The sequence below is a fragment of the Theropithecus gelada genome, chromosome 19 (assembly GCF_003255815.1).
Source record: "Theropithecus gelada isolate Dixy chromosome 19, Tgel_1.0, whole genome shotgun sequence".
NCBI lineage: Eukaryota > Metazoa > Chordata > Mammalia > Primates > Cercopithecidae > Theropithecus > Theropithecus gelada.
In genome coordinates, this window is record NC_037687.1 from 9042414 (window position 1) to 9068133 (window position 25720).

At 43.4% G+C, this 25720-nt stretch overlaps 1 protein-coding gene across 1 annotated transcript; it reads right to left on the minus strand.

Moving 5' to 3' along the window:
- Nucleotides 1-7756: 7756 nt before the first annotated feature.
- LOC112613222 (olfactory receptor 7D4) lies at nt 7757-8764 on the minus strand. Its single transcript, XM_025368543.1, has one exon. The coding sequence runs from the start codon at nt 8734-8736 to the stop codon at nt 7798-7800; it is 939 nt and encodes a 312-aa protein (XP_025224328.1). The 5' UTR covers nt 8737-8764; the 3' UTR covers nt 7757-7797.
- Between the last annotated feature and the right edge of the window lie 16956 nt (nt 8765-25720).

The following is a 25720-nucleotide window of genomic DNA, read 5'->3' on the forward strand; positions in this document are numbered from 1 at the left end:
ATATTGAAGGTGTTAATTGAGGACTTACTGTACTTCAAATTTAATTTTCACAGTTCATGTGGAAATTGTTTACATATTACATCTATAAAATCACTTTAAGGAGGCTGTATATGGCGAACTCAATCACCAGTCCTCAATCTTGGCTTTTATTGACCTCACCTGGGGAGCTTACAAATGCTGATGGCCGGGCTCTCTTACCCAGAGATTTTGATTTACTTAAACCTGTGTGGGTCTGAGAAGTTTCAAAAGCACCAGTGATGGTTCAGACGAACTTCCTCAAGGGATCACGCTCATATAGGTAAGGTACAAAAGAGCTGATTGCAGCACTAGACAATGTAATTTTCTTCAACTGTCTTCTTCAAATTCATTATCCAGCAATATACAGATTGTCATGATGCTGGGTATTTTTAGTAAGCACTTGGAATTTGTTGAAAACGTTGATTTATATACATACAGATTTTCTTTGAATTTCACTCTTGTGCATACTAAAAGGGAAAATAGAAAAGGATAACATGGTAACAACATCCCTAAAACTTCACATGCTATCACTGATTTTTTAAAATTTGCTTATTTTTCTTTCATTTTTTATGAAGTGTGGGATAGATACACAAAGGTATACCATTCAGCCTTTAAGAAATGAAAGTGAGTCGGCCAGGCATGGTGGCTCTCGCCTGTAATCCCAGCACTTTGGGAGGCCGAGGCGGGTGGATCACGAGATCAGTAGATCGAGACCATCCTGGCTAACACAGTGAAACTTCGTCTCTACTAAAAAAAATACAAAAAATTAGCTGGGCGTGGTGGTGGACACCTGTAGTCCCAGCTACTTGGGAGGCTGAGGCAGGAGAATGGCGTGAACCCAGGAGGCGGAGCTTGCAGTGAGCCGAGATGGCGCCACTGCACTCCAGCCTGGGCGACACAGCGAGACTGCGTCTCAAAAAAAAAAAAAAATGAAAGTGAGTCATTTGCAGCAACATGGATGAAACAAAGTCATTCATTTAAGTGAAATAAGCTAGGCATGAAAAGACAAATACTGCATGTTCCCACTCTTTCTTATGAGCTAAAAACGTGAATCTCGTGAAGGTATAAAGTAGAATGGTAATTACTAGAGGCTGGTAAGGGAAGGAAGGAGTGGAGCATGAAGAGATGTTTACAGGGTACAAAAATGCAGTTAGATATAAGAAAGAAGTTCTAGCGTTTCGTAATACAGTAGGGGAATTCTAGTTAGTGGTAATTGATTGCATATTTCAAAGTAGCTAGGAGAGAAGATTTGTGGTGTTCTCATTATTCTGGTTTCTAAGCCATTGTTTTTCTGTTCCCTTCCCACCTTTCTCCACTCAGCTGTTTCATGCTAGGTTGGGGCTCTTGAAGTTACTGCTGTATTTTCCACCTGGTGTTCTTGTTACAGACTTTCATGAACACTAAATTTCACTACACTGAAAGTTCGGTATACTTCACGACCACCTTCTAGTACACCCGTATGTCTGCCTCAGTGTTTAGAGGCTGCTGCCTTCGGTTACTGTCTCTGTTACTACATTGTATCCTTTTGCCTTTGTCCTGCAGTAACAATCCAGCCAACTCCCTCTGTTCAATTCTCTTCATTAAAATAACTAGATTAGTTTCTATTCTTTTTTTTTTTTTTTTTTTTTTGAGACAGAGTTTTACTCTTGTTGCCCAGGCTGGAGTGCAGTGGCATGATCTCGGCTCACTGCAGCCTCTACCTCCCAGGTTCAAGCCATTCTCCTGCCTCAGCTTCCCATGTAGCAGAGATTCCAAGTGCCCGCCACCATGCCTGGCTAATTTTTGTATTTTTAGTAGAGATGGGGTTTCGCCATTGTTGGCCAGGCTTATCTGGAACTTCCGACCTCAGGTGATCCACTTGTCTCAGCCTCCCAAAGTGCTGGCTTTACAGGTGTGAGCCACGCGCCCAGCCCTGATTTCTATTCCTGACCGAACCTTGACTGAGGAACAAAAGTACGTTGGAGTTGTCTGCAAGCAGAATATTTTTTAAAATGTGCTGATGAAAGGAAGCTGCTTTTAAAATATATGTCTTTGTGAAGAGTGTCCAACTGATGTTTAAGTGGTAGTGCCCTATTTCCAGTTGCTGTGTGACTCTAATGATGTCTAGGGATTGTTAAATCACCAATTTCATAAATAATTTCAAGGTTTTCTTCTTTTACTTTACCCTGAGCTACCAGAAGTCCATGTCACCAGTAAACATTAGCTCTTTTATTTCACCTAAAGGATAGTCAAAGAATTTGATAAGTGGGACACTAATGCTGGTTTTTTCTTTTTCTTTTTTTTTTTTTTCTTTTTGAGACAGAGTCTTGCTCTGTTGCCCAGGCTGGAATGCAATGGCACGATCTTGGCTCACTGCAACCTCCACCTCCTGGGCTCCAGCGATTCTCCTGCCTCAGCCTCCCGAGTAGCTGGGACTACAGGCATGCACCATCATGGCCGGCTAATTGTATTTTTAGTAGACATGGGGTTTTGCCATGTTTGGCCAGGCTGGTCTCAAACTCCTGACCTCAATTGAGCCACCCACCTTGGCCTCCCAAAGTGCTGGGACTACAGGCGTGAGCCACTGTGCCTGGTCTAATGCTGCTGTTTGATGTCACGTGGTGGACTCTCCCCACTGGTAATGCTTTGTTGGCACTTTTAATATTTACAAGAGTGCTATGATGGATTAATACCTTGTGATGGGAAATGTTTGGGTGGTTCACAGTAGCCAACCAAAAGCAATGTGACAAACTTCAATTGGGAGAGAATATGCAGATGGTAGAAAATACGTGGGATTTGCGGAGCCTACGTCACTCACCTACTGGGCTCTTAAACATGGGACTTTTGGTAACTCAGAGTCCTTTCTGAGCCCCATGTTCCTCAGCAGTAAACTAAATGCAGTAATCTTTTCTTCCAAGGCCATGCAATGATTTTATATCATGGTGCCATTAACCAGTCAAATGTTAGTTTCCCTTGAAATGATAGCCCCTATTATTAAAGTTAACATTGAGGAAGTTAATTTTTGGGCCTGGCATGGTGGCTCATGCCTGTCATCCCGCACTTTGGGAGGCTGATTTGGGAGGAAAGTTTCAGGCAGATGTTTGAGACCAGCCTTGGCTACATAGTGAGACCCTGTCACTACATTTTTTAAAAAATTTAAAAAGTTAATTTTAAATGAGTATTCTCAGAATATACAAGTGACTGGATATTACAAACTGTGACCTTGAGTATAAAACAAAACATCCTTCTTTTTTTGTTGTTGTTTTTTTAGACACAGTCTCGCTCTGTTGCCCAGGCTGGGGTGCAGTGGCATAATCGCATCTCACCGCAACCTCTGTCTCCCGGGTTCAAGCAATTCTCCTGCTTCAGCCTCTCAAGTAGCTGGGACTACAGCTGTGCGCCACCATGCCCGGCTAATTTTTCTATTTTTATTAGAGACAGGGTTTCACCATATTGGTCAGGCTGGTCTCGAACTCCTGACCTTGTGATCCACCAGCCTCAGCCTCCCAAAGTGGTGTGATTACAGGCGTGAGCCACCACGCCCGGCTAAAACAAAACATGTTTCTATTGAACAAGTTCATGTGTAGAGTTGTGATAAGAACTTAACTGAGAGGCTGTCTGAGGAGACATATCAAATGTACTGATTAGAACACTATTTTTGCTACTACCCAAACATTTTAAAAGCTCCCAACTCCTAGCATCTTCTGATCCAATCTATCTCTACATTCCTGTCATTTGATCATTTGTGCCCCCATATTTACCTTAGTATTTATTGATACAGTGACAAATAGCATCCTTTCTTCCACATTCAACTTGTTGGAATATATACTTATTTGTCATTGACTGATGTAATAAATATATTGTTGAGTTCCTCACCCAGATACCGCTGAGCCATGGGTGGAACGTGAAAGATAATAGAGAACCACAGTATCTGGCTGGGCATGGTGGCTCACACCTATAATCCCACCGCTTTGGGAGGCTGAAGTAGGAGGGTCACTTGAGACCAGAAGTTCAAGACCAGCCTGGGCAACATAGCAAGATTCCATCTCTTCAAGAAAATAATAAAATTACCTGGACATGGTGGCACAGGGGGATTGCTTGGGCCCAGGAATTCAAGGCTGCAGTGAGCTATGACTGTGCTGCTTCTCTGCAGCTTGGGCAACAGAGCAAGACATCTCAAAACAAAACAAAAACTCCATAACTTCCACACAACCTATTTTATCTACTTGAATAAAGGCAGGCCAAAAGAAAGTACATTTCATTAAAGAATTCACGAGGTGATCTCACATACACACACACAACACAGAGTCTACACTAGGGGGATTCTCCGCCTGAAGTCAGATAAGCACTTTCTTGATGAGCAACAATCGGAAGCTGCTAGGGACACTTGCTGAATTTAGGTGCAGAATTGCTGCAGCTTATTGTGATGCTGGGCTGAGAGCTTGTGGGGAAGGGGAACCAGGGTGGCTTATTTTGTCTGAAGGTCCAGGAGAGCATTGTTAAGTCTGTAGAAATATGCAGTGCAGAGGAGAGGAAGACATGTCCATCTGCCAGTTCTACATGGAATTTTTCTGACAGTACAATGTCTTTTTTTTTTTTTTTTTTCCCCAAGACGGAGTCTCACTGTGTCTCCCAGGCTGGAGTGCAGTGGCGTGATCTCAGCTCACTGCAAGCTCCGCCTCCTAGGTTCACGCCATTCTCCTGCCTCAGCCTCCCTAGTAGCTGGGACTACAGGCGCCCGCTGCCTCGCCCGGCTAATTTTTTGTATTTTTTGTAGAGACGGGGTTTCACCATGTTAGCCAGGATGGTCTCAATCTCCTGACCTCGTGATCCACCCGCCTCGGCCTCCTAAAGTGCTGGGATTACAGGCTTGAGCCACCGCGCCCGGCCGACAGTACAATGTCTTGAATGGTGAGGAACTTTACTGGAAGGCAGAGGGAAATCTCCATGGTCTTGGGGGCTTAGAGACCCACGTCCTGGTAGAAGGATAGGCCTGGCCTCTGTTGCTCTGTCTCCTGCTTCCCTGCAGTGACAACTCAGCTGGCATATGTGAGCTGCCCATGAGAGTCCCTTGTGGCAACAAACTGAAGGGCCTTAGGCCATCATCCTGCAAGAACCTAAACACTGCCAACACCCATGTGAGTGAGCTTCACAGCAGATCCTCTCCAGTCAATCCCTGAGATGACTGCAACCCTGGCTGACATCTGATTGCAGTCTCGTTAGATACGGGGAAATGCTTAAGTGCTATATATTGTGACCAAGTTAGGGTGCAAAAATCAGCAATTTCTTATATACCAACATAGATCAATCAGACAGAAAGAATTAGGGTCTTACCCAATTTAGCAAAAACATAAATTGCCAATGCATAAAATCTCAAATCACAGACAAAGAGTGTAGAAGGTAAAATAGTAAGTAAAGTAAGTAAAATAGAAAGTCCTCCTTAGAAACATAAATCTGAGCCTCAAGAATGAAAGCAGCGGCGGGGCGTGGTGGGTCATGCCTGTAATACCAGCACTTCGGGAGGCTGAGGCGGGTGGATCACAAGGTCAGAAGTTTGAGACCAGCCTGGTCAGCATGGTGAAACCCTGTCTCTATTAAAAATACAAAAGATTAGCCGGGCATGGTGGTGCACGCCTTTAATCCCAGTTACTTGGGAGGCTGAGGCAGGAGAATTGCTTGAACCCAGCAGATGGAGGTTGCAGTAAGCTGAGATCATGCCACTGCACTCTAGCCTGGGCAACGGAGCAAGACTCCCACCTCCAAAAAAAAAAAAAGAAAAAAGTAGCAACATATTTTTCTCATAGAAGGCCTACTTCTTTGTTTACATGGTTCATTCAATGGATTTGCAGATGTAAGAGACTCCCATTACATTTTAAAACTAAAATAAAGAATCTGATGTGGTTATCTCTGTAACTTGGTGGTGGGAACGCAGAGGACAGAAGAGGTTTTAATGAGAAGAGGAAGCTCTGTTCCTTCAGTGGTCATTCACTTCTCTTCCACTTTTATTTTTCTTTAAAAATGTTTTTTAAACATTTTTAATTTTTGTGCGTAGATAGTAGCTGTATATATGTATGAGGTAGATGAAATATTTTGATACAGGAATGCAATGTGAAATAACCACATTGTGGAGAATGAGGTATTCATCATTCAACTATCTTTAGAGTTACAAACAATGCAATTATACTTTCTAAGTTATTTTTTATTTTATTTTATTTTATTAGAGTCTTGCTCTGTCGCCCAGGTTGGAGTGCAGTGGCACAATCTCGGCTCACTGCAACCTCTGCCACATGAGTTTTATTTCAAAGACAAATATTTATTGCAGGTATTTGAATAAACTGAAAATACTGGCTACCAAATTTGCAGGATGCAAATTAAGATTAGTATGCATTCCAAAATCAGTGAAAAGTGGTATCTTTTGATAGTATCAAAATGATAATATCTTTATGATATAGAATACGTCGGCCCACAGATCAAGAGTTGGAACAAGATTGGCCCTGCCTAACATCACCTGTAGTGAGACCCCTAAGGGGTTTGTGCTCCCAGACTCCACGACTGATTTCTGTGGGCTTATAGGGCTTGTATTTCAAAGGGATAGCACGTCTGAGTCATTCTGGGCAATATATGACTATGAACCATTTGACCCAACCAGGTTTCAAATGTAGAGTCATAATTTGAAGTTGAAAATCACATCATCATTCTTTGCTTTTGTGTTTGCTTTTGGTTTGAGACAGGGTCTTGCTCTGTCACCCAGGGTGGGTCCCAGGCTGGGTTGCAGTGCCACGATCATAGCTCACTACAACCTCAAACTCGTAGGCTCAAGTGATTCTGTTGCCTCAGCCCTCCAAGTAGCTGGGAAGATAGGTGTGAGCCACTGTGCCCCAATAATTTTATATCACTGTTTTTACGGAAAGTAGGATGGCAAAGTTAGAAGTGTGGGCAAAGTATCAGATTGTTAGGATATACTCTACCTCCATCTCAGTCTCCTCCTCTGAGAAATACAGTGAATGAGACAAAATTTCTCATGAAATATTTTCAGGATTGAATACCATTACACATGTAAAGCAATAAGCACTGTCCCAGTATTGTAAACATTTTTTTATATGACTATGATTTTCATTTTATTTCCTATCCAGAGGACAAGAAAAAAACTATACTTTGAGGAAACCAGGTAGGCACTTGATACTGGAAGTGCTATACACACCAAATTAGAAGTCTCCGAAAGGGTGGTAAGAAAATTGATCAAAGATGGAACTTTATGGGAAGCATCTAGGAAAGAAAAGTCAGAAAGGGCTTACAGAGGGAGTTTTTAGGAGAAACTAACACAAAAACAAAAGCAAAGTCACAGCTGTTTTTGATTTTTAAAAAAAACACATCGGCAAGGCACAGCAGCTCACACCTGTAATCCTAGCACTTTGGGAGGCTGAGACGGGCAGATCACGAGGTCAGGAGTTCAAGACCAGCCTGAACAATATGGTGAAACACTGTCTCAACTAAAACTACAAAAATCAGTCGGGTATGGTGGCACACGCCTGTAATCTCGGATACTCAAGAGGCTGAGGAAGGAGAATTGCTTCAACCTAGGAGGTGGAGGTTGCAGTGAGCCAAGATTGCGCCATTGCACTCTAGCCTGGGCGACAAAGCGGGACTCCGTCTCAAAAACAACAAAAAAAACAAAGCAACAACAACAAAAAAAACCACATCAAGCACATCTTTTAAAAGAAAAAAAGAGCCGGATATTTAAACCCACAACATTTGCCTTATGGGTATGCAGTGTCCTCTTAGTTCTGAGGCCCTCATTTGTCATGGACAAGAGGCTGCCCTGCTGAGGAGTCTCCCCAGGGCCCCCTTCACATCCTTGTTCCTCAGGCTATAGATGAAGGGGTTCAGCATGGGGGTGACCATGGTATACATCACTGAGGCCATGGAGCTGCTCTGGGAAGAATGGGTCACAGCAGAACTGAGATAGACCCCAAGTCCTGTTCCATAGAACAAGGAGACCACACAGAGGTGAGACCCACAGGTGGAAAAGGCTTTGTACTTGCCCTCGGTGGAGGACATCCTCATTAAGGAGGAGACGATCTGAAAGTAGGAGATGAGGATCCCAGCTACAGGAAACACACCCAGCAGTGCCGTGGCCACATACAAGACAATGTTATTGAGGAGGGTGTTAGAGCGGGCCACCTTGAGGACCTGAGCCAGTTCACAGAAGAAATGGGGAATCTCAGTGCCTGTGGAGAAGGCCAACCTCTTCATCAGTAGAAGATGAACCAGGGAGACCCAGAAAATGATGAACCAAGATGCTAGAACCAGGAGACCACAGAGGCAGGGGTTCATGATGACCGTGTAGTGCAGGGGGTGGCAGATGGCCACAAACCGGTCATAGGCCATCATGACCAGTAGGAAATTATCCATTCCAGCAAACATCATTAAAAAATACACCTGAGTGAGGCACCCCACGTAGGAGATGTGTTTGCTTTGTGCCTGGATATTCACCAGCATCTTGGGGACTGTGGTGGAGATGAAACAGATGTCGACAAAGGACAGGTTGGAGAGGAAGAAGTACATGGGGGTGTGGAGGTGGGAGTCAGAGCTGACGGCCAGGATGATGAGCAGGTTCCCCAGCACCGTGACCAGGTACATGGACAGGAACAGCCCAAAGAGGACGGGCTGCAGTTGAGGATCATCTGAGAGTTCCAGGAGGAGAAATTCTGATAATTCTGTAAGGTTTTCTGCTTCCATGTAGCTGGTGTATCTGCTGGGGAAGGAGGAAAAAGCAACATTTAATGAACAGCAAGTGGCAGCTCAGCTTGTTATCACTTTACAATATCACCTTCTGATGGACATTTGTCACCCTTCCTGGAGTCCTTCCAAAGACAGTGAATCTCTCAGGAAGTGGTATCTATTTTTATTTGTAAAGACATATCCAGCTGTTCTCTAATTTTTAGAAATCAATCTCTCTGGCCGGGTGCAGTGGCTCATGCCTGTAACCCCAGCACTTTGGGAGGACAAGGTGGGCAGACCACGAGGTCAAGAGATGGAGACCATCCTGGCCAGTATGGTGAATCGCTGTCTCTACTAAAAATACAAAAATTAGCTGGGTGTGGTGGCGTACGTCTGTAGTCTCAGCTACTCAGGAGGCTGAGGCAGGAGAATCACTTGAACCCAGGAGGCGGAGGTTGCAGTGAGCCAAGTTCATGGCACTGCACTCCAGCCTGGTGACAGAGTGAGACTCCATCTCAAAAAAAAAAAAATTCTTTTTTTCATTTATTCACCAATTTTAATTCCCCCATTTGTATCTATGAACTTAAATCAATTTCTTCTTTGGTGTGAATCTTCCAGAATAACTAAAGGTATGTCATGTCTTTTCCTTGATAATCCCCATGCTTCCTTCATTCTAATAGATGTACAATAGTTATTAAGATGTGGATTTTCAACCCAAACAGTATTCTGTGACCCAGTGCTTGGAAGTGATGTTACAGTTAACTCTCAGTGCTTTCTTCCTTCCTTTAAATTATTGATATAACTTATTGAGGTTTAAAAATGCCATATGCGCAGTAAGAATATCAACAAATGGGCCGGGCGCGGTGGCTCACGCTTGTAATCCCAGCACTTTGGGAGGCCGAGGCGGGCGGATCACAAGGTCAGGAGATCGAGACCATCCTGGCTAACACGGTGAAACCCCGTCTCTACTAAAAATACAAAAAAATTAGCCGGGCGCGGTGGCGGGCGCCTGTAGTCCCAGCTACTCAGGAGGCTGAGGCAGGAGAATGGCATGATCCCGGGAGGCAGAGCTTGCAGCGAGCCGAGATAGTGTCACTGCACTCCAGCCAGGGGGACAGAGCAAGACTCCGTCTCAAAAAAAAATCAACAAATGATAGCTGTGATTACTGCTACTGTTATTATTAATCTTATTAATCTTTTCCTTTTATGATAATTACTTTAGATACATAACTTTCAAGGTACAGTATAGAGTTGTGATTTGGAAAATATTTTCTGAAATTGGACTTTTTAGAATAAAATTTTGATCCATGCATTAGTCCATTTTCACTCTGCTGATAAAGACGTACCTGAGACTGGGCAGGTTTACAACAGAAAGATGTTTAATGGACTTACAGTTCCACCTGGCTGGGGAAGCCTCATAATCATGGTGGAAGGCAAGGAGGAGCAAGTCACATCTTACATGGATGGTGGCAGGCAAAGAGAGAGACCTTGTGCGGGGAAACTCCCCCTTATAGGACCATCAGATCTCATGAGACTTACTATCACGGGAACAGCATGGGAAAGACCCACCCCCATGATTCAATTACCTCCCACTGGGTCCCTCCCATTACACATGGGAATTCAAAATGAGCTCTACCACCCCCTGCACCCCACAGTCGTCATGAGCTCCTGCCTCTGTGGCCTCCGGGTTCTGGCATCTTGGTTTATCATTTTCTTAGTCTCCCTGATTCACATTCTTCTGATGAAGAGGTTGACCACCTCTACAGGCACTGAAATTCTACATTTCTTCTGTAACCTTCCTCTGGTTCACTGTATAGGGACACAGTCAAACCATATCAATCCACCAACTTACTATTGTGTAACACTGAGAAAGTTATTCGAACTCTTAGTTGCAGCTACTTCACCTCCATGGTAGGAGTAGTAAATATTCCCTGTGTGGGAGGATTGAAGAGTGAAAATTAAATAAGATGATGCATGTCATTTTTCTACTATGATTTGTGTGTCATACTGTGGATATTTCATACATTTGAAGTTTTGTTTTTTCTTTTTTTCTTTTTCTTTTTTTTTGTTTTTTTTTTGGAGACAGAGTCTCACTCTGTCGCCCAGGCTGGAGTGCAGTGGTGCAATGTTGGCTCACTACAACCTCTGCCTCCTAGGTTCAAGTGATTCTTGTGCCTCAGCCTCCCAAGTAGCTGGGACCACAGGCATGCACCACTATACCCAGCTAATTTTTGTATTTTTAGTAGAGATGGTGTTTCACCATGTTGGTCAGGTTGGTTTCGCACTCCCGGTCTCAAGTGATCCACCCACCTTGGCCTCCCAAAGTGCTGAAATTACAGGTGTGAGCCACTGTGCCCGGCCTGAACTTTTGTTTTTAACATCACAATCTGTCTTTCATGGCTATCATTTATTAATATCCCCCTTACATGGGGCAGCCATCAAGGACGGAATTCTGATCATTACAAATACAACAGGTCTGTTACCTCTTGTGACCACCACACAGGAAGGATCCCTATGCTTCCCTGCTTCAAAGAATGTCTGCCCAGTGAATTCCTCCAAGAAGAAGAAAAGCCTGTGGACTAAATACACAAGAGGAGAAAAGAAAGGCACACAGCCGTTAGAATCAAAGACAAGGCCTGCAAGAATGTGTGCTTGTGTGCACATGCAGTCGAGTGGGAACGCTGGATTAATATCAGGGCAGTGAATTGCCAAGAAATGTGATGGATAAATTTGATATAAAAATTAAAAATTTTCTGTAATTCAAATCATCCTAAAAAACTAAAGGGCAGCTTTGAGGTTTGAAAACAAGTTTGCATTTTTCATGATGGAAAAATAATCACTGAGGACCAACTGTAGTCCTGGAAAGTGGATAGAAGAGGCTTCTCTGAGATAGGAAAATTTGGACTGAGCGAGGAAGAGTGGATCATTGGTTGGTTTGTTTATTTGTCTGTTTTGAGACTGAGTCTTGATCTGTTGCCCAGGCTGGAGTATAGCGGCGCTATCTCTGCTCACCACAACCTCTGCCTCCCAGGTTCAAGCGATTCTCCTGCGTCAGCCTCCTGAGTAGCTGGGCTTATAGGCGTGTGCCACCACGCTCAGCTAATTTTTGTATTTTTAATAGAGACGGGGTTTTACCTTGTTGGCCATGCTGGTCTCGAACTCCTGACCCAAGTGATCTTTCCACCTCGGGCTCCCAAAATGCTGGGGTTACAGACGTGAGCTATTACATCTGGCCGAATCATTGTTAATTAGGGAGAGTAAGGAAATGACAGAGTAAATCTTCTAGGCTGACAGAAGAGAATTCCAGATTGTCCCATGGGTTATTGAGCTTGTAAAAGGGGATTTGAGAGGCCAGTGAGATGGAGAAGAGAATGAAAGTGGGATACGTATTTGACGATTAGAAATAGAACATCCTATATTCTTCCTCCTTGTCCCTCTCACACTAGTCAACTTATATTTAGTTTTAGATGGTGGCGTTTTGTCTCATCATTTGTTTAACAAGGATTTACATGGTGCCGAACACATTACTGATTCTGAGCAAGTACAAATTGAAATGTTCTATAAAGACTTGAGACCAAAGCATCAACTATAACACAAAATAGAAATCTTCAAGTTTGGCCGGGCGCGGTGGCTCAAGCCTGTAATCCCAGCACTTTGGGAGGCCGAGACGGGCGGATCACAAGGTCAGGAGATCGAGACCATCCTGGCTAACCCGGTGAAACCCCGTCTCTACTAAAAAATACAAAAAACTAGCCGGGCGAGGTGGCGGGCGCCTGTAGTCCCAGCTACTCGGGAGGCTGAGGCAGGAGAATGGCGTGAACCCGGGAGGCGGAGCTTGCAGTGAGCTGAGATCCGGCCACTGCACTCCAGCCTGGGCGACAGAGCGAGACTCCGTCTCAAAAAAAAAAAAAAAAAAAAAAAAAAAAAAGTTTAAGACATGTTTGAATATAGACATAAATTTAATAGTACAGTAACATACATTCATATATCTTTTAAAAGAATGATTCATGAAGTAGTAATACCAGCTCTAGCAATGGAAGCAGGTTTAATGTAAGAACATCTGCATAATGCATCACAAAAACCGGTCAGTAAAGAGAAATCATAAGCATAATCACAATCGAAAAAGTGCATTTGAAAAAGGTTATCACGGCCGGGCGCGGTGGCTCACGCCTGTAATCCCAGCACTTTGGGAGGCCGAGGCGGGCGGATCACAAGCTCACGAGATCGAGACCACGGTGAAACCCCGTCTCTACTAAAAATACAAAAAATTAGCCGGGCGCGGTTGTGGGCGCCTGTAGTCCCAGCTACTCGGGAGGCTGAGGCAGGAGAATGGCGTGAACCCGGGAGGCGGAGCTTGCAGTGAGCCGAGATCGCGCCACTGCACTCCAGCCTGGGCGACAGAGCGAGACTCCGTCTCAAAATAAAAAAGGTTATCACTTTTTATGTGGTTTTCAATCAGGGCAGATCCTCTCAATAAAGGAAGAAACCAAGGACAGTTGCTTAACCCAATAAACAATGGTTGTTTTAATACCACAGGCAACAAGATATGCTATGTTAAAACAGTGAACTGTTTAAATTCCTGGATACACCAAGGCAGTCTACTACAATTTCAATCTTTTGACATTTTTTTGAGCATGTAAAGGGATTTTTTTTTTTTTTGAGACATTGTCTTACTTTGTCACCCAGGCTGGAGTGTGGGGTGCAACCTCAGCTCACTGCAACCTCTGCCTCCTGGGTTCAAGCCATTCTCCCATCTCAGCCTCCCGAGTAGCTGGGATTACAGGCACAAGCCAACGTGTCAGGCATTTTGTTGTTGCTGTTTAGTAGAGATGGGGTTTCACCATGTTAGCCAGGCTAATCTCGAAGTCCTGGCCTCAAGTGATCCGCCTGCTTCGGCCTCCCAAAGTAATGGAATTACAGACGTGAGCCACTATGTTCAGCCAAGGGATTTTTAATATGAGAAAAATTGGACTGCATGTTGAATATCAGAAATAATTGTATTATTTGTATATGATATCGTGGATACTAAGCTGAAATAGCAACAACATAACAACTAGTAAGTGCTATAAGTAAGTCACCATCTCCACCACATCAACCCTACCCCCAAATCCCAAACCATTCTGGGTCTGGTAACCAATAATCTGCCAGGAAAAATATAGAATATAATAGAAAAATCCAATCATGTTAGGAACAGAGACAATACCTTGAGCATAGTAGATCTTCAGTGAGTACTAAATGAAGAAGTCACTGGGTGCACGAAATTCAACAGGAGACTAAAGTTTATAGGAAAGAGTGCAGGAGAGTTAGAGGCTGTTCAGAAGCTACCTTATTAAAGACGGGCCCTGGATTCCAACCGGTGCAAGAAGGGAACAGAACAGAAGGTGGGAAACACTGGTTTCTGTGAAAACTAAAGTACCATCGAAGCACAGGGACTTCACCTTCATAGACTCAGTAAGTATGGGACTTTCCAGTCTCATTACTGTGGAGGTAAAGCCTAGTACTCATTCTCTCTCCTTTTTTCCTTCTTACCCCACCAGCCCTCACTGGGTCACACTAACTCTGATGGTTATCACTGAAGTTTTCTCCACTATCTGTTCCTGGGAAGCCATACTGGGTTTTTCCAGAGGCTGGGAGCAGAGAATTACAGGTGAGCATGTTTAAACGGGCATGTTTAAAGTTTCCAGTGTCTCAAGGGCTAAATTCTCAGAGCACCTAATTAAATAAATTGTTCTGTTTTCTTTCCACTCTCCAAACAGTTCAGCTCCCTTTGAGTAGTAAGAAGATGGTAGAATGGAAAATTTTCGGTTAATTTTATGTAGAAATAGGCAGTGGTAGGGCATGATGGATTTATTTCCCCCAAGAAGAAATTCTTTTCACTGGTTTAATTTAGAAGTCACAAGTTTTCCCCTAAGGAAAGGTTAATTTCTGCAAGGAACGACACTCGGGAATCATCTCCATGCGATGTGCCTCCCTTGAAGAGTCTTTGGAGATTTTATGGATCCGTTGGTATTGAAAATTTGTGGAAACGGGCCAGGCGCGGTGGCTCATGCCTATAATCCCAGCACTTTGGGAGGCCGAGGCAGGCAGATCGTGAGGTCAAGGGATTGAGACCATCCTGGCCAACATGGTGAAACCTCGTCTCTACTAAAAATACAAAAATTCACTGGGTGAGGTAGCGCATGCCTGTTGTCCCAGCTACTAGGGAGGCTGAAGGAGGAGAATCACTTGAACCTGGGAGGCAGAGGTAGCAGTGAGCTGAGATAGCACCGTTGCACTCCAGCCTGGGTGACAAGAGTGAAACTCCATCTCAAAAAAAAAAAAAAATTATGGAAACAAAGATATCGTTTCTTTTTAAATATTTTTTCTCAAATTAATTTTTATATGTTTTTTAAATTATAGAATTATGTATCATGTATAACTTGATATTAGGAAATATGTATACACTGTGGACATTCAATGTATCTAGTTAATATATACATTATCTCACATAGTTGTTTTCCTGGTGATAATATTTAATATCCACTAAGAGAGTGGATATAGCATTTCAAATAATACCATATATCATCATTAACTAAAGTCATCCTGCTGTACAATAGATCTCTTGAACTTACTTCTCTTACATAAGTGTAATTTTGTATTGTTTTACTAACATCTCCACTACACCAACACTGCTCCTCATTCCCAAACCACTCTGGGTCTGGTAACCAATATTCTGCTGCTTTGAAATCTATATTCTATGTCTTTGAGATCACCTTGGTTAGATGCTACATATGAGTGAGATCATGTGACATTTGTCTTTCTGTGGCTCGCTTATTTCACTTAACACAATGTTCTCTGGGTTCATCCATGTTGCAAATGACAGGATTTCCTTCTGTTTTATGGATGAATCATATTCCATTGTGTATATATACCACATTTTCTTTATCCATTCATTTATTTGCAGACAACTAGGTTGATTCTGTGTCTTGGCTACTGTGAATAATGCTCCAATAAACATGGGAGTGCAGATATCCCTTCCACACACTGACTTTGTTTCTTCTCGATACATACCCAGTAGTAGGATGGTTGGATCATATGGTAGTTCTATTTTTAAGTTTTTGAGGAACCTCCATACTGTTTTCCATAAGGGCTTCACTAATTTGCATTCCCACCAACAGTGGAGAAGGGTTTCCTTTTCTTCATATCCTCGCCGGCACTTACTATCTTTTGTCTTTTTAATATAATAGCCATTCTAGATGAAATGAGGCGATATCTCATTGTGGTTTTGATTTGCATTTCCCTGATGATTAGTGATGTTAAGCCATTTAAAAATATATGTTGTCCATCTGTGTGTCGTCTTTCGACAAATGTCTTTCAGATCTTTTGCCCATTTTAAAATTGGGTTATTTGTTTTCTTCCTATTGAGTTGTTTGAGTTTCTTATGTATTTTGGATATTAATCCCATATCAGGTGTACAGTTTGCAAATATTTTCCTTCATTCTGTACTTTGTCTCTTCACTCTATTGTTTCCTTTGTTATAGTTTAATGTAATTCCATTTGTCTATTGCTTTTGTTGCCTGTGCTTCAGAGGTCATATCCAAAAAAACCACTGCCCAGACCAAGGTCATGAGGTTTTCCTCCTATGTTATTTTCTGGTTTTTCTATTTTAGGTCTTACATTTAAAACTTTAATCCATTTTGAATGGATTTTTGTATGTAGTGTGAAATAAGTATCTAATTTCATTCTTCCCTGTGTGGATATCCAGTTTTCCCAACACCATTTATTGAAGAGACTGCCCTTTCCCCCTTGTGAGTCCTTGGCACCTTTGTTGAAAATCAGTTGGCTATAAATACATGGATTTATTTCTGGGGTTCATATTTTGTTCAATTGGTCTATGTATCTATTTTTATACCAGCACCATACTGTTTTGGATATTATAGCTTTGTCAAATAGTTTTAAATCAGGTAGTATGATGCCTCCAGACCTCACATTCTGTATTTGTCCCGATTGGCTAGCAACTTAGAACTTTTTAAAAAGAGGCAAAGGCAGAGGACAACAAAGGAAGGAGGAAATAACTTGTGGAATGCTGAGAAAGGTAAAAACACCTTCAAATAAGAAGAACAGGCTATGACCAATGCTTGCTTGGACCAGTATAAGCATGCCAGGGCAAATATTTAGGCTAAATTGTGGGAACGAAGAACACAAAGTACACTGATTTCTTTATTACAGCTAGCAGATAATTAAGAATGTTTGCACAGGTCTTTGAATAAATTTTGCTTCTAAGAGAAGTTACTATTTATTCCTAATTAGACGGGGAGGAAAGTCTTTGAAGAGGAGCCTCTACTTTACTTTTTACAGCCTTTAGGAGCCAAGACCTAAATCTACGGAAGTCAGACTTGAGAACAGAAGCACGAAGTCCCCAAGTGGCTCCCTGGGAGGAACGTCAGGCAGGGACCCTTCTACCTTCTACCCGTGACTTTTTTTTTAACTTTTATCTCAAGTTCAGGGGTACAAGTGCAGGTTTGTTACTTGTGCAGGTAAACTTGTGTCATGGGGGTTTGTTGTACCCAGCTATTATTTCATCACCCAGCTATTAAGCCTAGTACCCATTAGTTATTTTTCCTGATCCTCTTCCTCCTCCCACCCTCCATCCTCTGAAAGGCCCCAGTGTATGTAGTTCCCACCTCTGTGTCCATGTGTTCCCATCATTTAGCTTTCACCTATAAGTGAGAACATGCGGTATTTGCTTTTCTGCTTCTGCATTACTTCGCTAAGGATAATGGCCTCCAGCTCCATCCATGTCCCTACAAAGGACATTGATCTCATTCTTTTTTTTTTTTTTTTTTTTCCCCCCCCAGAGTCCTGCTCTGTCACCAGGCTGGAGTGCAGTGGCACTATCTCGGCTCACTGCAACCTCTGCTTTCCAGATTCAAACTGTTCTCCTGCCTCAGCCTCCTGAGAAACTGGGACTACAAGTGTGCACCACCAAGCCCAGCTAATTTTTGTATTTTTAGTAGAGACAGGGTTTCACCATGTTGGTCAGGATGGTCTCGATCTCTTGACCTCGTGATCCACCCGCCTTGGCCTCCCAAAGTGCTGGGATTACAGAATTGAGCCACCACGCCCAGCCTGATATCATTCTTTTTTATGGCCGCATAGTATTCCATGGTATATATGTACCATATTTTCTTTACCCAGTCTATCTAAATGTCTATGGACATTTAGGTTGGTTCCATACCTTTGCTATTGTGAATAGTGCTGTAGTGAACATATGCATGCATGTGTCTTTATAGACTAATGATATATATTCCTCTGAGTATATACCCAGTAATGGGATTGCTGGGTGAAATGGTATTTCTGTCTTTAGGTCTTTGAGGAATCGCCACACTGTCTTCCACAATGGATGAACTAATTTATACCTCCACTGACAGTGTATATGCATTCCTTTTTCTCTACAACCTCACCAGTATCTGTTGTTTTTTGACTTTTTAATAATAGCCATTCTTACCGGTTGCGGTGGCTCACGCCTATAATCCCAGCACTTTGGGGGGCCAAGGCAGGCAGATCACGAGGTCAGGAGATCGAGACCATCCTGGCTAACACGGTGAAACCCCGTCTCTACTAAAAATACAAAAAATTAGCCAAGCATGGTGGCGGGCACCTGTAGTCCCAGCTATTCCGAGACTGAGGCAGGAGAATGGCGTGAACCCAGAAGGCGGAGCTTGCAGTGAGCCAAGATCGCGCCACTGCACTCCAGCCTGGGCGACAGAGTGAGACTCCACCTGAAAAAAAAAAAATAATAATAGCCATTCTCATTGTCCACCCTTGATTTTTGGACCCATGGATTTTATATATTGGGGATGTAGCACACTATGATTTCTCTTTGTCTTATGGTGTATATTACATCCTGCCAATTTTGTAGTCAGTGTCTGTGTATTCAGATACCTGCATTAATTATTTTTATTCTCTTTGACATTAAACACATTCCCCTATTGTCCAATTAAAAACATTTTTCAAAATACTCCCCCATACTCCATGCCCCCTTTAGGCTATGCTTTCTCTCTTCTCTCTTCTTCCCTAAAAAACTTCATAGTTGGTGTACATTTGCCACCTATATTTACACACACACTTCACCTACTCCATATGGACTGTTACTGCCCTACTTTTCTATTTAGAGGTAATAAATGAAGCCCTTCCTAAAATCAACAAAGGCTTTCATGTCACCAGAAAATGTCAAAAACTATTGTTCGCTCCTCATTTTGTTGGTGCTTTCACCAGGACAAAACCTACTCACCAATTTGCTTTCCTTCAGGAAGGACCCCTTTGGAGTAGATGGTGAATCCCAGGGACTGAAAAGGGGAGGAAATGAGGAGATGTTGGTTAAAACACAAAGGGCTCTAGTGATGCAAGATTAATAAGTTGTGGAGATCTCCTATACAAAACAGGGCTTGTAGATAGCAATAATGTATTGTATAGAAAAATATGCTTAAAGACAGATCTTATGTTTGGCTATCACATATTAAAATATTAAAGGCAGTTGAAACTTTAAGAGATGATGGATATGTCCCTAGCCGTAATGGTGGTGATGGTTTCAAGGATGTATGTGTGTTTCCAAACTCATCATGTTGTCTACATTAAATGTCTACAGCTTTTACGTTTCTTTTTTTGTTTTGTTTTGTTTTGTTTTGTTTTTGAGACGGAGTCTCGCTCTGTCGCCCAGGCTGGAGTGCAGTGGCCAGATCTCAGCTCACTGCAAGCTCCGCCTCCCGGGTTCCCGCCATTCTCCTGCCTCAGCCTCCCAAGTAGCTGGGACCACAGGCGCCGCCACCTCGCCCGGCTAATTTTTTTTGTGTGTTTTTAGTAGAGACGGGGTTTCGCCGTGTTAGCCAGGATGGTCTCGATCTCCTGACCTTGTGATCCGCCCGTCTCGGCCTCCCAAAGTGCTGGGATTACAGGCTTGAGCCACCGCGCCCGGCCTACAGCTTTTACGTTTCAATCATACTTCAGTAAAGCGGTTAAAAGAAAAGTAAATTTTCCAAAAAGACCCCTTTGCCTCTATAACGTTGTGGACACCAAGGGATCCATAAAATCTCCAAGGTTTCTTCAAGGGAGATACATCCCAGACAGAAGATTGCTGAGTTTTGGTTCCTTATAGAAATTAAACTTTCCTGCCAGGAACAGTGGCTCGTGCCTGTAATCCTAGCACTTTGGGAGGCCGAGGTGGGTGGATCACTGGAGGTCAGGAGTTCGAGACCAGCCTGGCCAATATGGTGAAACCCCATCTCTACTAAATAAAAAATACAAAAATTAGCTGGGCATGGTGGTGAGTGCCTGTAATTCCAGCTACTCAGGAGATTGAGGCAGGAGCATCTCTTGAACCTGGGAGGCAGAGTTTGCAGTGAGCTGAGGTCATACCACTGCATTCCAATCTTGCGAGAGAGCAAGATTCTGTCTCAATAAATAAATAAATAAATGAAAAGAAAAAAGAAATTAAACTTTCCTTAGGGAATATCTTGTGACTTTTGAATCCAACTAAAGAAAGAAGACTTTCTCCTTGGAGAAAATAAATTCATCTCCCATTACCACTGCAAAATTGCCTGAATTCCATTCTGCTATCTTCTTTGTACCCTAAGGGAGCTGAATTATTTGGAGGGTGGAAAAACAATAGAACAATGTATTTAATGAGGCTCTCTGAGAATTCAACCCTTGAGGCAATGGAAACCGGCCCCTGCCACCCCTCAGTTTAATTCTCTGATCCCAGCCTTGGGAAAAACTCAATTGGGTTTAACAGGAACACACCATGGAGAAGAGAAAGCATCAGTGACAATCATCAGAGTCAGTGTGACCCAACAAGGGCTGCTGGGGTAAGAAGGGTAAGAAGAGAGAGAGTGGGTACTAGGCTGTACCTTTAGAGTAATGAGCCTGGAAAGTCCCATATTCATTTAGTCTATGAAGTTCCTGTACTTTTTTTTTTTTTTTTTTTTTTTTTTGAGACAGAGTTTCGCTCTTGTTGCCCAAGCTGGAGTGCAATGGCGTGATCTCGACTTACCGCAGCCTCCGCCTCTCGGGTTCAAGTGATCCTCCTGCCTCAGCCTCCTGAAGCACCCGCCACCACGCCTGGCTAATTTTCTATTTTTAGTAGAGACGGAGTTTCTTCATAGTCAGGCTGGTCTGGAACTCCTGACCTCAGGTGATCCGCCACCCACCCCCCCACCCGGCCTCAGTCTCCCAAAGTGCTGGAATTACAGGTGTGAGCCACTGCGCCCGGACTTGAAGTTCCTGTATTTTAAAGGTACTTTAGTTTTTACCAAGACCAGTCTTCTGCAGCCCTTGTTCCATTCCTTTTCTTTCCTTCTGGAAGCTGAAGCCTCTTTCCGGGAACAGTTAGGAATGCCCAGGCCTTGAATGTATGATTTTCTGATGGTCTCCAAATCCTCTCCACTCTCTGCCATAAACTGTAGGTTCCTGGTAGGTTTCCTGAATCCAGTCACCAGTTCATGAGACTCACTGAAGACCTGTCCTGCCCGAGGTATTGTCTATTTCTAATGCGATTGGATTTTCTTTTATACTTTTACTATGCTGCTGGCAGATCTGACTTCACATATTACTAAAGAATTCTATACCATTGTTGTCATTATTATTTTTTTACTTCAGTGTCCACAGTACCATGTAAAAAATAATACTGTTTTTGACATTTGAAACTCAGGCCAATTTCCTTTATTTCATTTTACCAGTGTCTTTAAATGTTCAGGAGAATCTCAAACGATTGATGCTGAGTAGACTGCCTTGGCCTATTCATGAATTTAAGAGGACTGCTGTAGTGTTTGTTGATTGATTGACTGATTGAGATGGAGTCTTGCTCTGTGGCCCAGGCTGGAGGGCAATGACATGATCTCGGTTCACTGCAACCTCTGCTTCCGTCTTCAAGTGATTCTCTTGTCTCAGCCGCCCAGGTAGCTGGGATTACAGGCTTGCACCACCACAACCAGCTAATTTTTGTACTTTTAGTAGGGATGGGGTTTCACCCTATTTTGGCCAGGCTGGTCTCAAACTCCTGACCTCAAGTGATCCGCCCACCTCGGCCTCCCAAAGTGCTGGGATTACAGGTGTCAGCCACCGCACATAGCCTGAGATAATGCTGTAGTGTTTTAATATAGACTATGCTGTTGGCTGTGGTTTCCTTTACTGGGTTAAATTGTCCTTGGTGGCCTGGCGCGGTGGCTCAAGGCTGTAATCCCAGCACTTTGGGAGGCCGAGGTGGGTGGATCACGAGGTCAGGAGATAGAGACCATCCTGGCCAACATGGTGAAACCCCATCTGTACTAAAAATACAAAAATTAGCTGGGCACGGTGGTGTGCGCCTGTAGTCCCAGCTACTTGGGAGGCTGCTGCAGGAGAACCACTTGAACCCGGGAGGTGGAGGTTACAGTGAGCCAAGATCACTGCCAAAGTTGTGTTTCTTGAACACCTACTAATGATACAGGAGCTAAAAAGAAATTATTTAGGCAGCTAGTGAGGGTAAGAGAGTCCTTGGTAAGAGTTTCCCTTTTAACAAAAAGCATCCCCCAGAATCATTTCTTTTCTAACAAAGAACAGCCTGAAAAATCAAGCTGCAGACATAGAAAAGCAAGCTGCAAGCTTGCACGGGTGAATGCTGTGCTGATGGGAAAAGGCTACCTGGGGGCCAGGAGTGTTCAATACGGAGGCTCCGTCTTTTCTTTGTCAATCATGTGCGCATTAAAAAGCAGGCAATATGGCTGGGCGCGGTGGCTCACGTCTGTAATCCCAGCAGTTTGGGAGACCGAGGTGGGTGGATCACGAGGTCAGGAGATAGAGACCATCCTGGCCAACATGGTGAAACCCCATCTGTACTAAAAATACAAAAATTAGCTGGGCACAGTGGTGTGCGCCTGTAGTCCCAGCTACATGGGAGGCTGAGGCAGGAGAATCGCTTGAACCCAGGAGGCAGAGGTTGCAGTGAGCCAAGATGGCGCCACTGCACTCCAGTCTGGGCGACAGCTCGAGAGTCTGTCTTAAAAAAATTTTTAAAACAGTTTTTGTATTGGGTTGGTAATACAACCAATGGCCAACGATGGCCAAAACTGCCATGACTTTTGCACCCACCTAATATATTTCTGCTAAATGGCTCCCTCAGTAATTCTTTTTAAAGTTTTCTTCTCTGCCCGTAGTCCTTACAGTTCCATCTTTGATCCATTTTCTTAGTGATTGCTGAGATTTCTAACTTGACATTATAAAACTTTTCATGTCAAATGCTGACACGGGTCCTCGGAAATGATCCATTTGAATGTTAGTGTTCTTCATCTTAATTTGATTTTGCTCTTGTTTATCCCTGGAAGAAATAGAATGAAATTCACAAAATATTCAAAGTGAAGTACTTACCATATCAAAACTCTGCTTACTAGTTTATATCTATAAGCTATTTCATCCTAAAAACCTTCCTTTGACTTATTTTCTCTCATTCACTCTATTTCTCAGAGGAAGAGATTGAGTTGAGGTTGGCTATATCAGGCAGTGTGACACTGCAGCCTCACTACTAACTTGGCTGACCTGAATTTTGTAAAAATACGAGCTTTTCTTTTTTTTTTTTTTTTTTTTGAGACGGAGTCTTGCTCTGTCACCCAGGCTGGAGTGCAGTGGCCAGATCTCAGCTCACTGCAAGCTCCGCCTTCTGGGTTCACGCCATTCTCCTGCCTCAGCCTCCCGAGTAGCTACGCCACCTCGCCCGGCTAGTTTTTTTGTATTTTTTAGTAGAGACGGGGTTTCACCGTGTTAGCCAGGATGGTCTCGATCTCCTGACCTCGTGATCCGCCCGTCTCGGCCTCCCAAAGTGCTGGGATTACAGGCTTGAGCCACCGCGCCCGGCCTAAAAAATACGAGCTTTTCAAGTTGAAAGCTGGGATCTAGATTCACAAGCTGGTTCGTTCATAAAATTCATAGAGATTAGATTCACAAGCTGGTTCATTCATAAAATTCACAGAGATTAGTGCTTCGGAGTACCCTGAGCTGTTGCTTCATTCCTTGTGATTCTTGCTTTTGTCCTTCTTTCCTTCTCTCTTCCCTTCTATCCTTCCTCCTTTCTCCCTTCTTTCTCTGACTCTCTTCCTCCTTCCTTTCCTTGTTTCTCTAGGTGGTTTTATTTGTTTTTTGTTGTTTTTTTTTTTTTTTGAGAGGGAGTCTGGCTCTGCCCCTCAGGTTGGAGTGCAGTGGCACAATCTCGGCTCACTGCAAGCTCCGCCTCCCGGGTTCATGCCATTCTGCTGCCTCAGCCTCCCGAGTAGCTGGGACTACAGGCGCCTGCCACCACACCCGGCAATTTTTTTTTTTTTTTTTTTTTTGTATTTTTTAGTAGAGACAGGGTTTCACTGTATTAGCCAAGATGATCTTCATCTCCTGACCTCATGATCCACCCGTCTCGGTCTCCCAAAGTGCTGGGATTACAGGCGTGAGCCACTGCGCCAGGCCTGTTGATCTGTTTTTGATTTGATTTGATTTTTGTACATGGCAGAAAGTAGGGTTCAATCTACTTCCCTTTGCATGGAGTTTGTTCTGGGAAGGGTTTAGTTTGATGTGCTGTGAAACACCCTATTAATAACATCCATGTGGCAGCAGAATGTGTTAGCCTAGGGTTCGATCTGTCTTAGTGGTGGTTGTCAGAGCATTGGGTTTATCCAAATGTCACAAAGGCAAGATTATGTTTGACTGAGCCCTGCTCATGAACGTTCAGTTCCTCCTCAGGCCAGCCTCTTCTCCATGACAGATCAAAGTCTCAGAACTAAGTGGATGTTGTAGGTCCATTAGGCAAATGTGAATTTAAACATCCCGGCTCGTCCAGGCGTAGTGGCTCATGCCTGTAATCCCAGCGCTTTGGGAGGCTGAGGTGAGTGAATCACTTGAGGTCCCGAGTTCAAGACCAGCCTGGCCAATGTGGTGAAACCACATCTCTACTAAAAATACAAAATTAGCTGAGCGTGGTGGTGGGTGCCTGTGGTCTCAGCAACTTGGGAGGCTGAGGCAGGAGAATTGCTTGAACCTGGGAGGTGGAGGTTGCAGTGAGCTGAGATTGCGCCATTGCATTCCAGCCTGGGCAACAGAGTGAGACGTTGTCTCAAAAACAACAACTACAAAACTAAAAGAAAAGAAGTAAATATCCTGGCTCTTTTTGTCCTGTAAATGACATGCTTCATTTTTACTCTTCCCAAAGCACTTGTGATTTGGCGTTTGGTACATGTTTTTACTTTAGGTTCTCTTCAATGACTCCCTTGGTATTTTCTTTCTAACTTTTCCTTTTTCTATACAGTCTTTAAAGTTCCATCTGTGGTCCATATTCTTAGAGCCACTCTTGAGAGTTCTCACGTGTTGTTTGAAACACCATATCGAGTGCTGACATGATGACACACTTTCCTCAAAAATTACCCATTTGCGTGTTAGCAGCCTTCACCTAAACTTGGTTGTGTTCTTGTTTCCTCTGGAAGAAATTGGATGAAAATCATACAGTGTTTACCCTTTTAGGATTGTGCTTGTTGCTTTACATGTATGACTTTATTTAATCCTGAAAACATTTCTTTCTTTTTGTTTTTGTTTTGTTTTGAGACACAGTTTCACTGTGTGTGTTACCCAGGATAGAGTGCCGTGGCGCTGTATTAGCTCACTACAACCTCCACCTTCGGGGTTCAAGCAATTCTTGTGTCTTAGCCTCCCAAGTAGCTGGAATTACAGGTGTGTGCCACCACACCTCGCTATTTTTGGGTATTTTTAGTAGAGATGGGATTTTGCCATGCTGGCCAGGCTCATCTCAAACTCCTGACTGCAAGTGACCTGCCCACCTTGGCCACCCAAAGTGCTGGGATTATAGGCGTGAGCCACCACACTTGGCCCTGAAAACATTTCTTTGACATATCTTTTCTCATTCACCCTGTTCCACAAAGGAAGAAGCAGACAGAGGTGAACTATAACCTGGCAACTTGACATAGATACCACACACCTAATTTTACTATCTTTTATT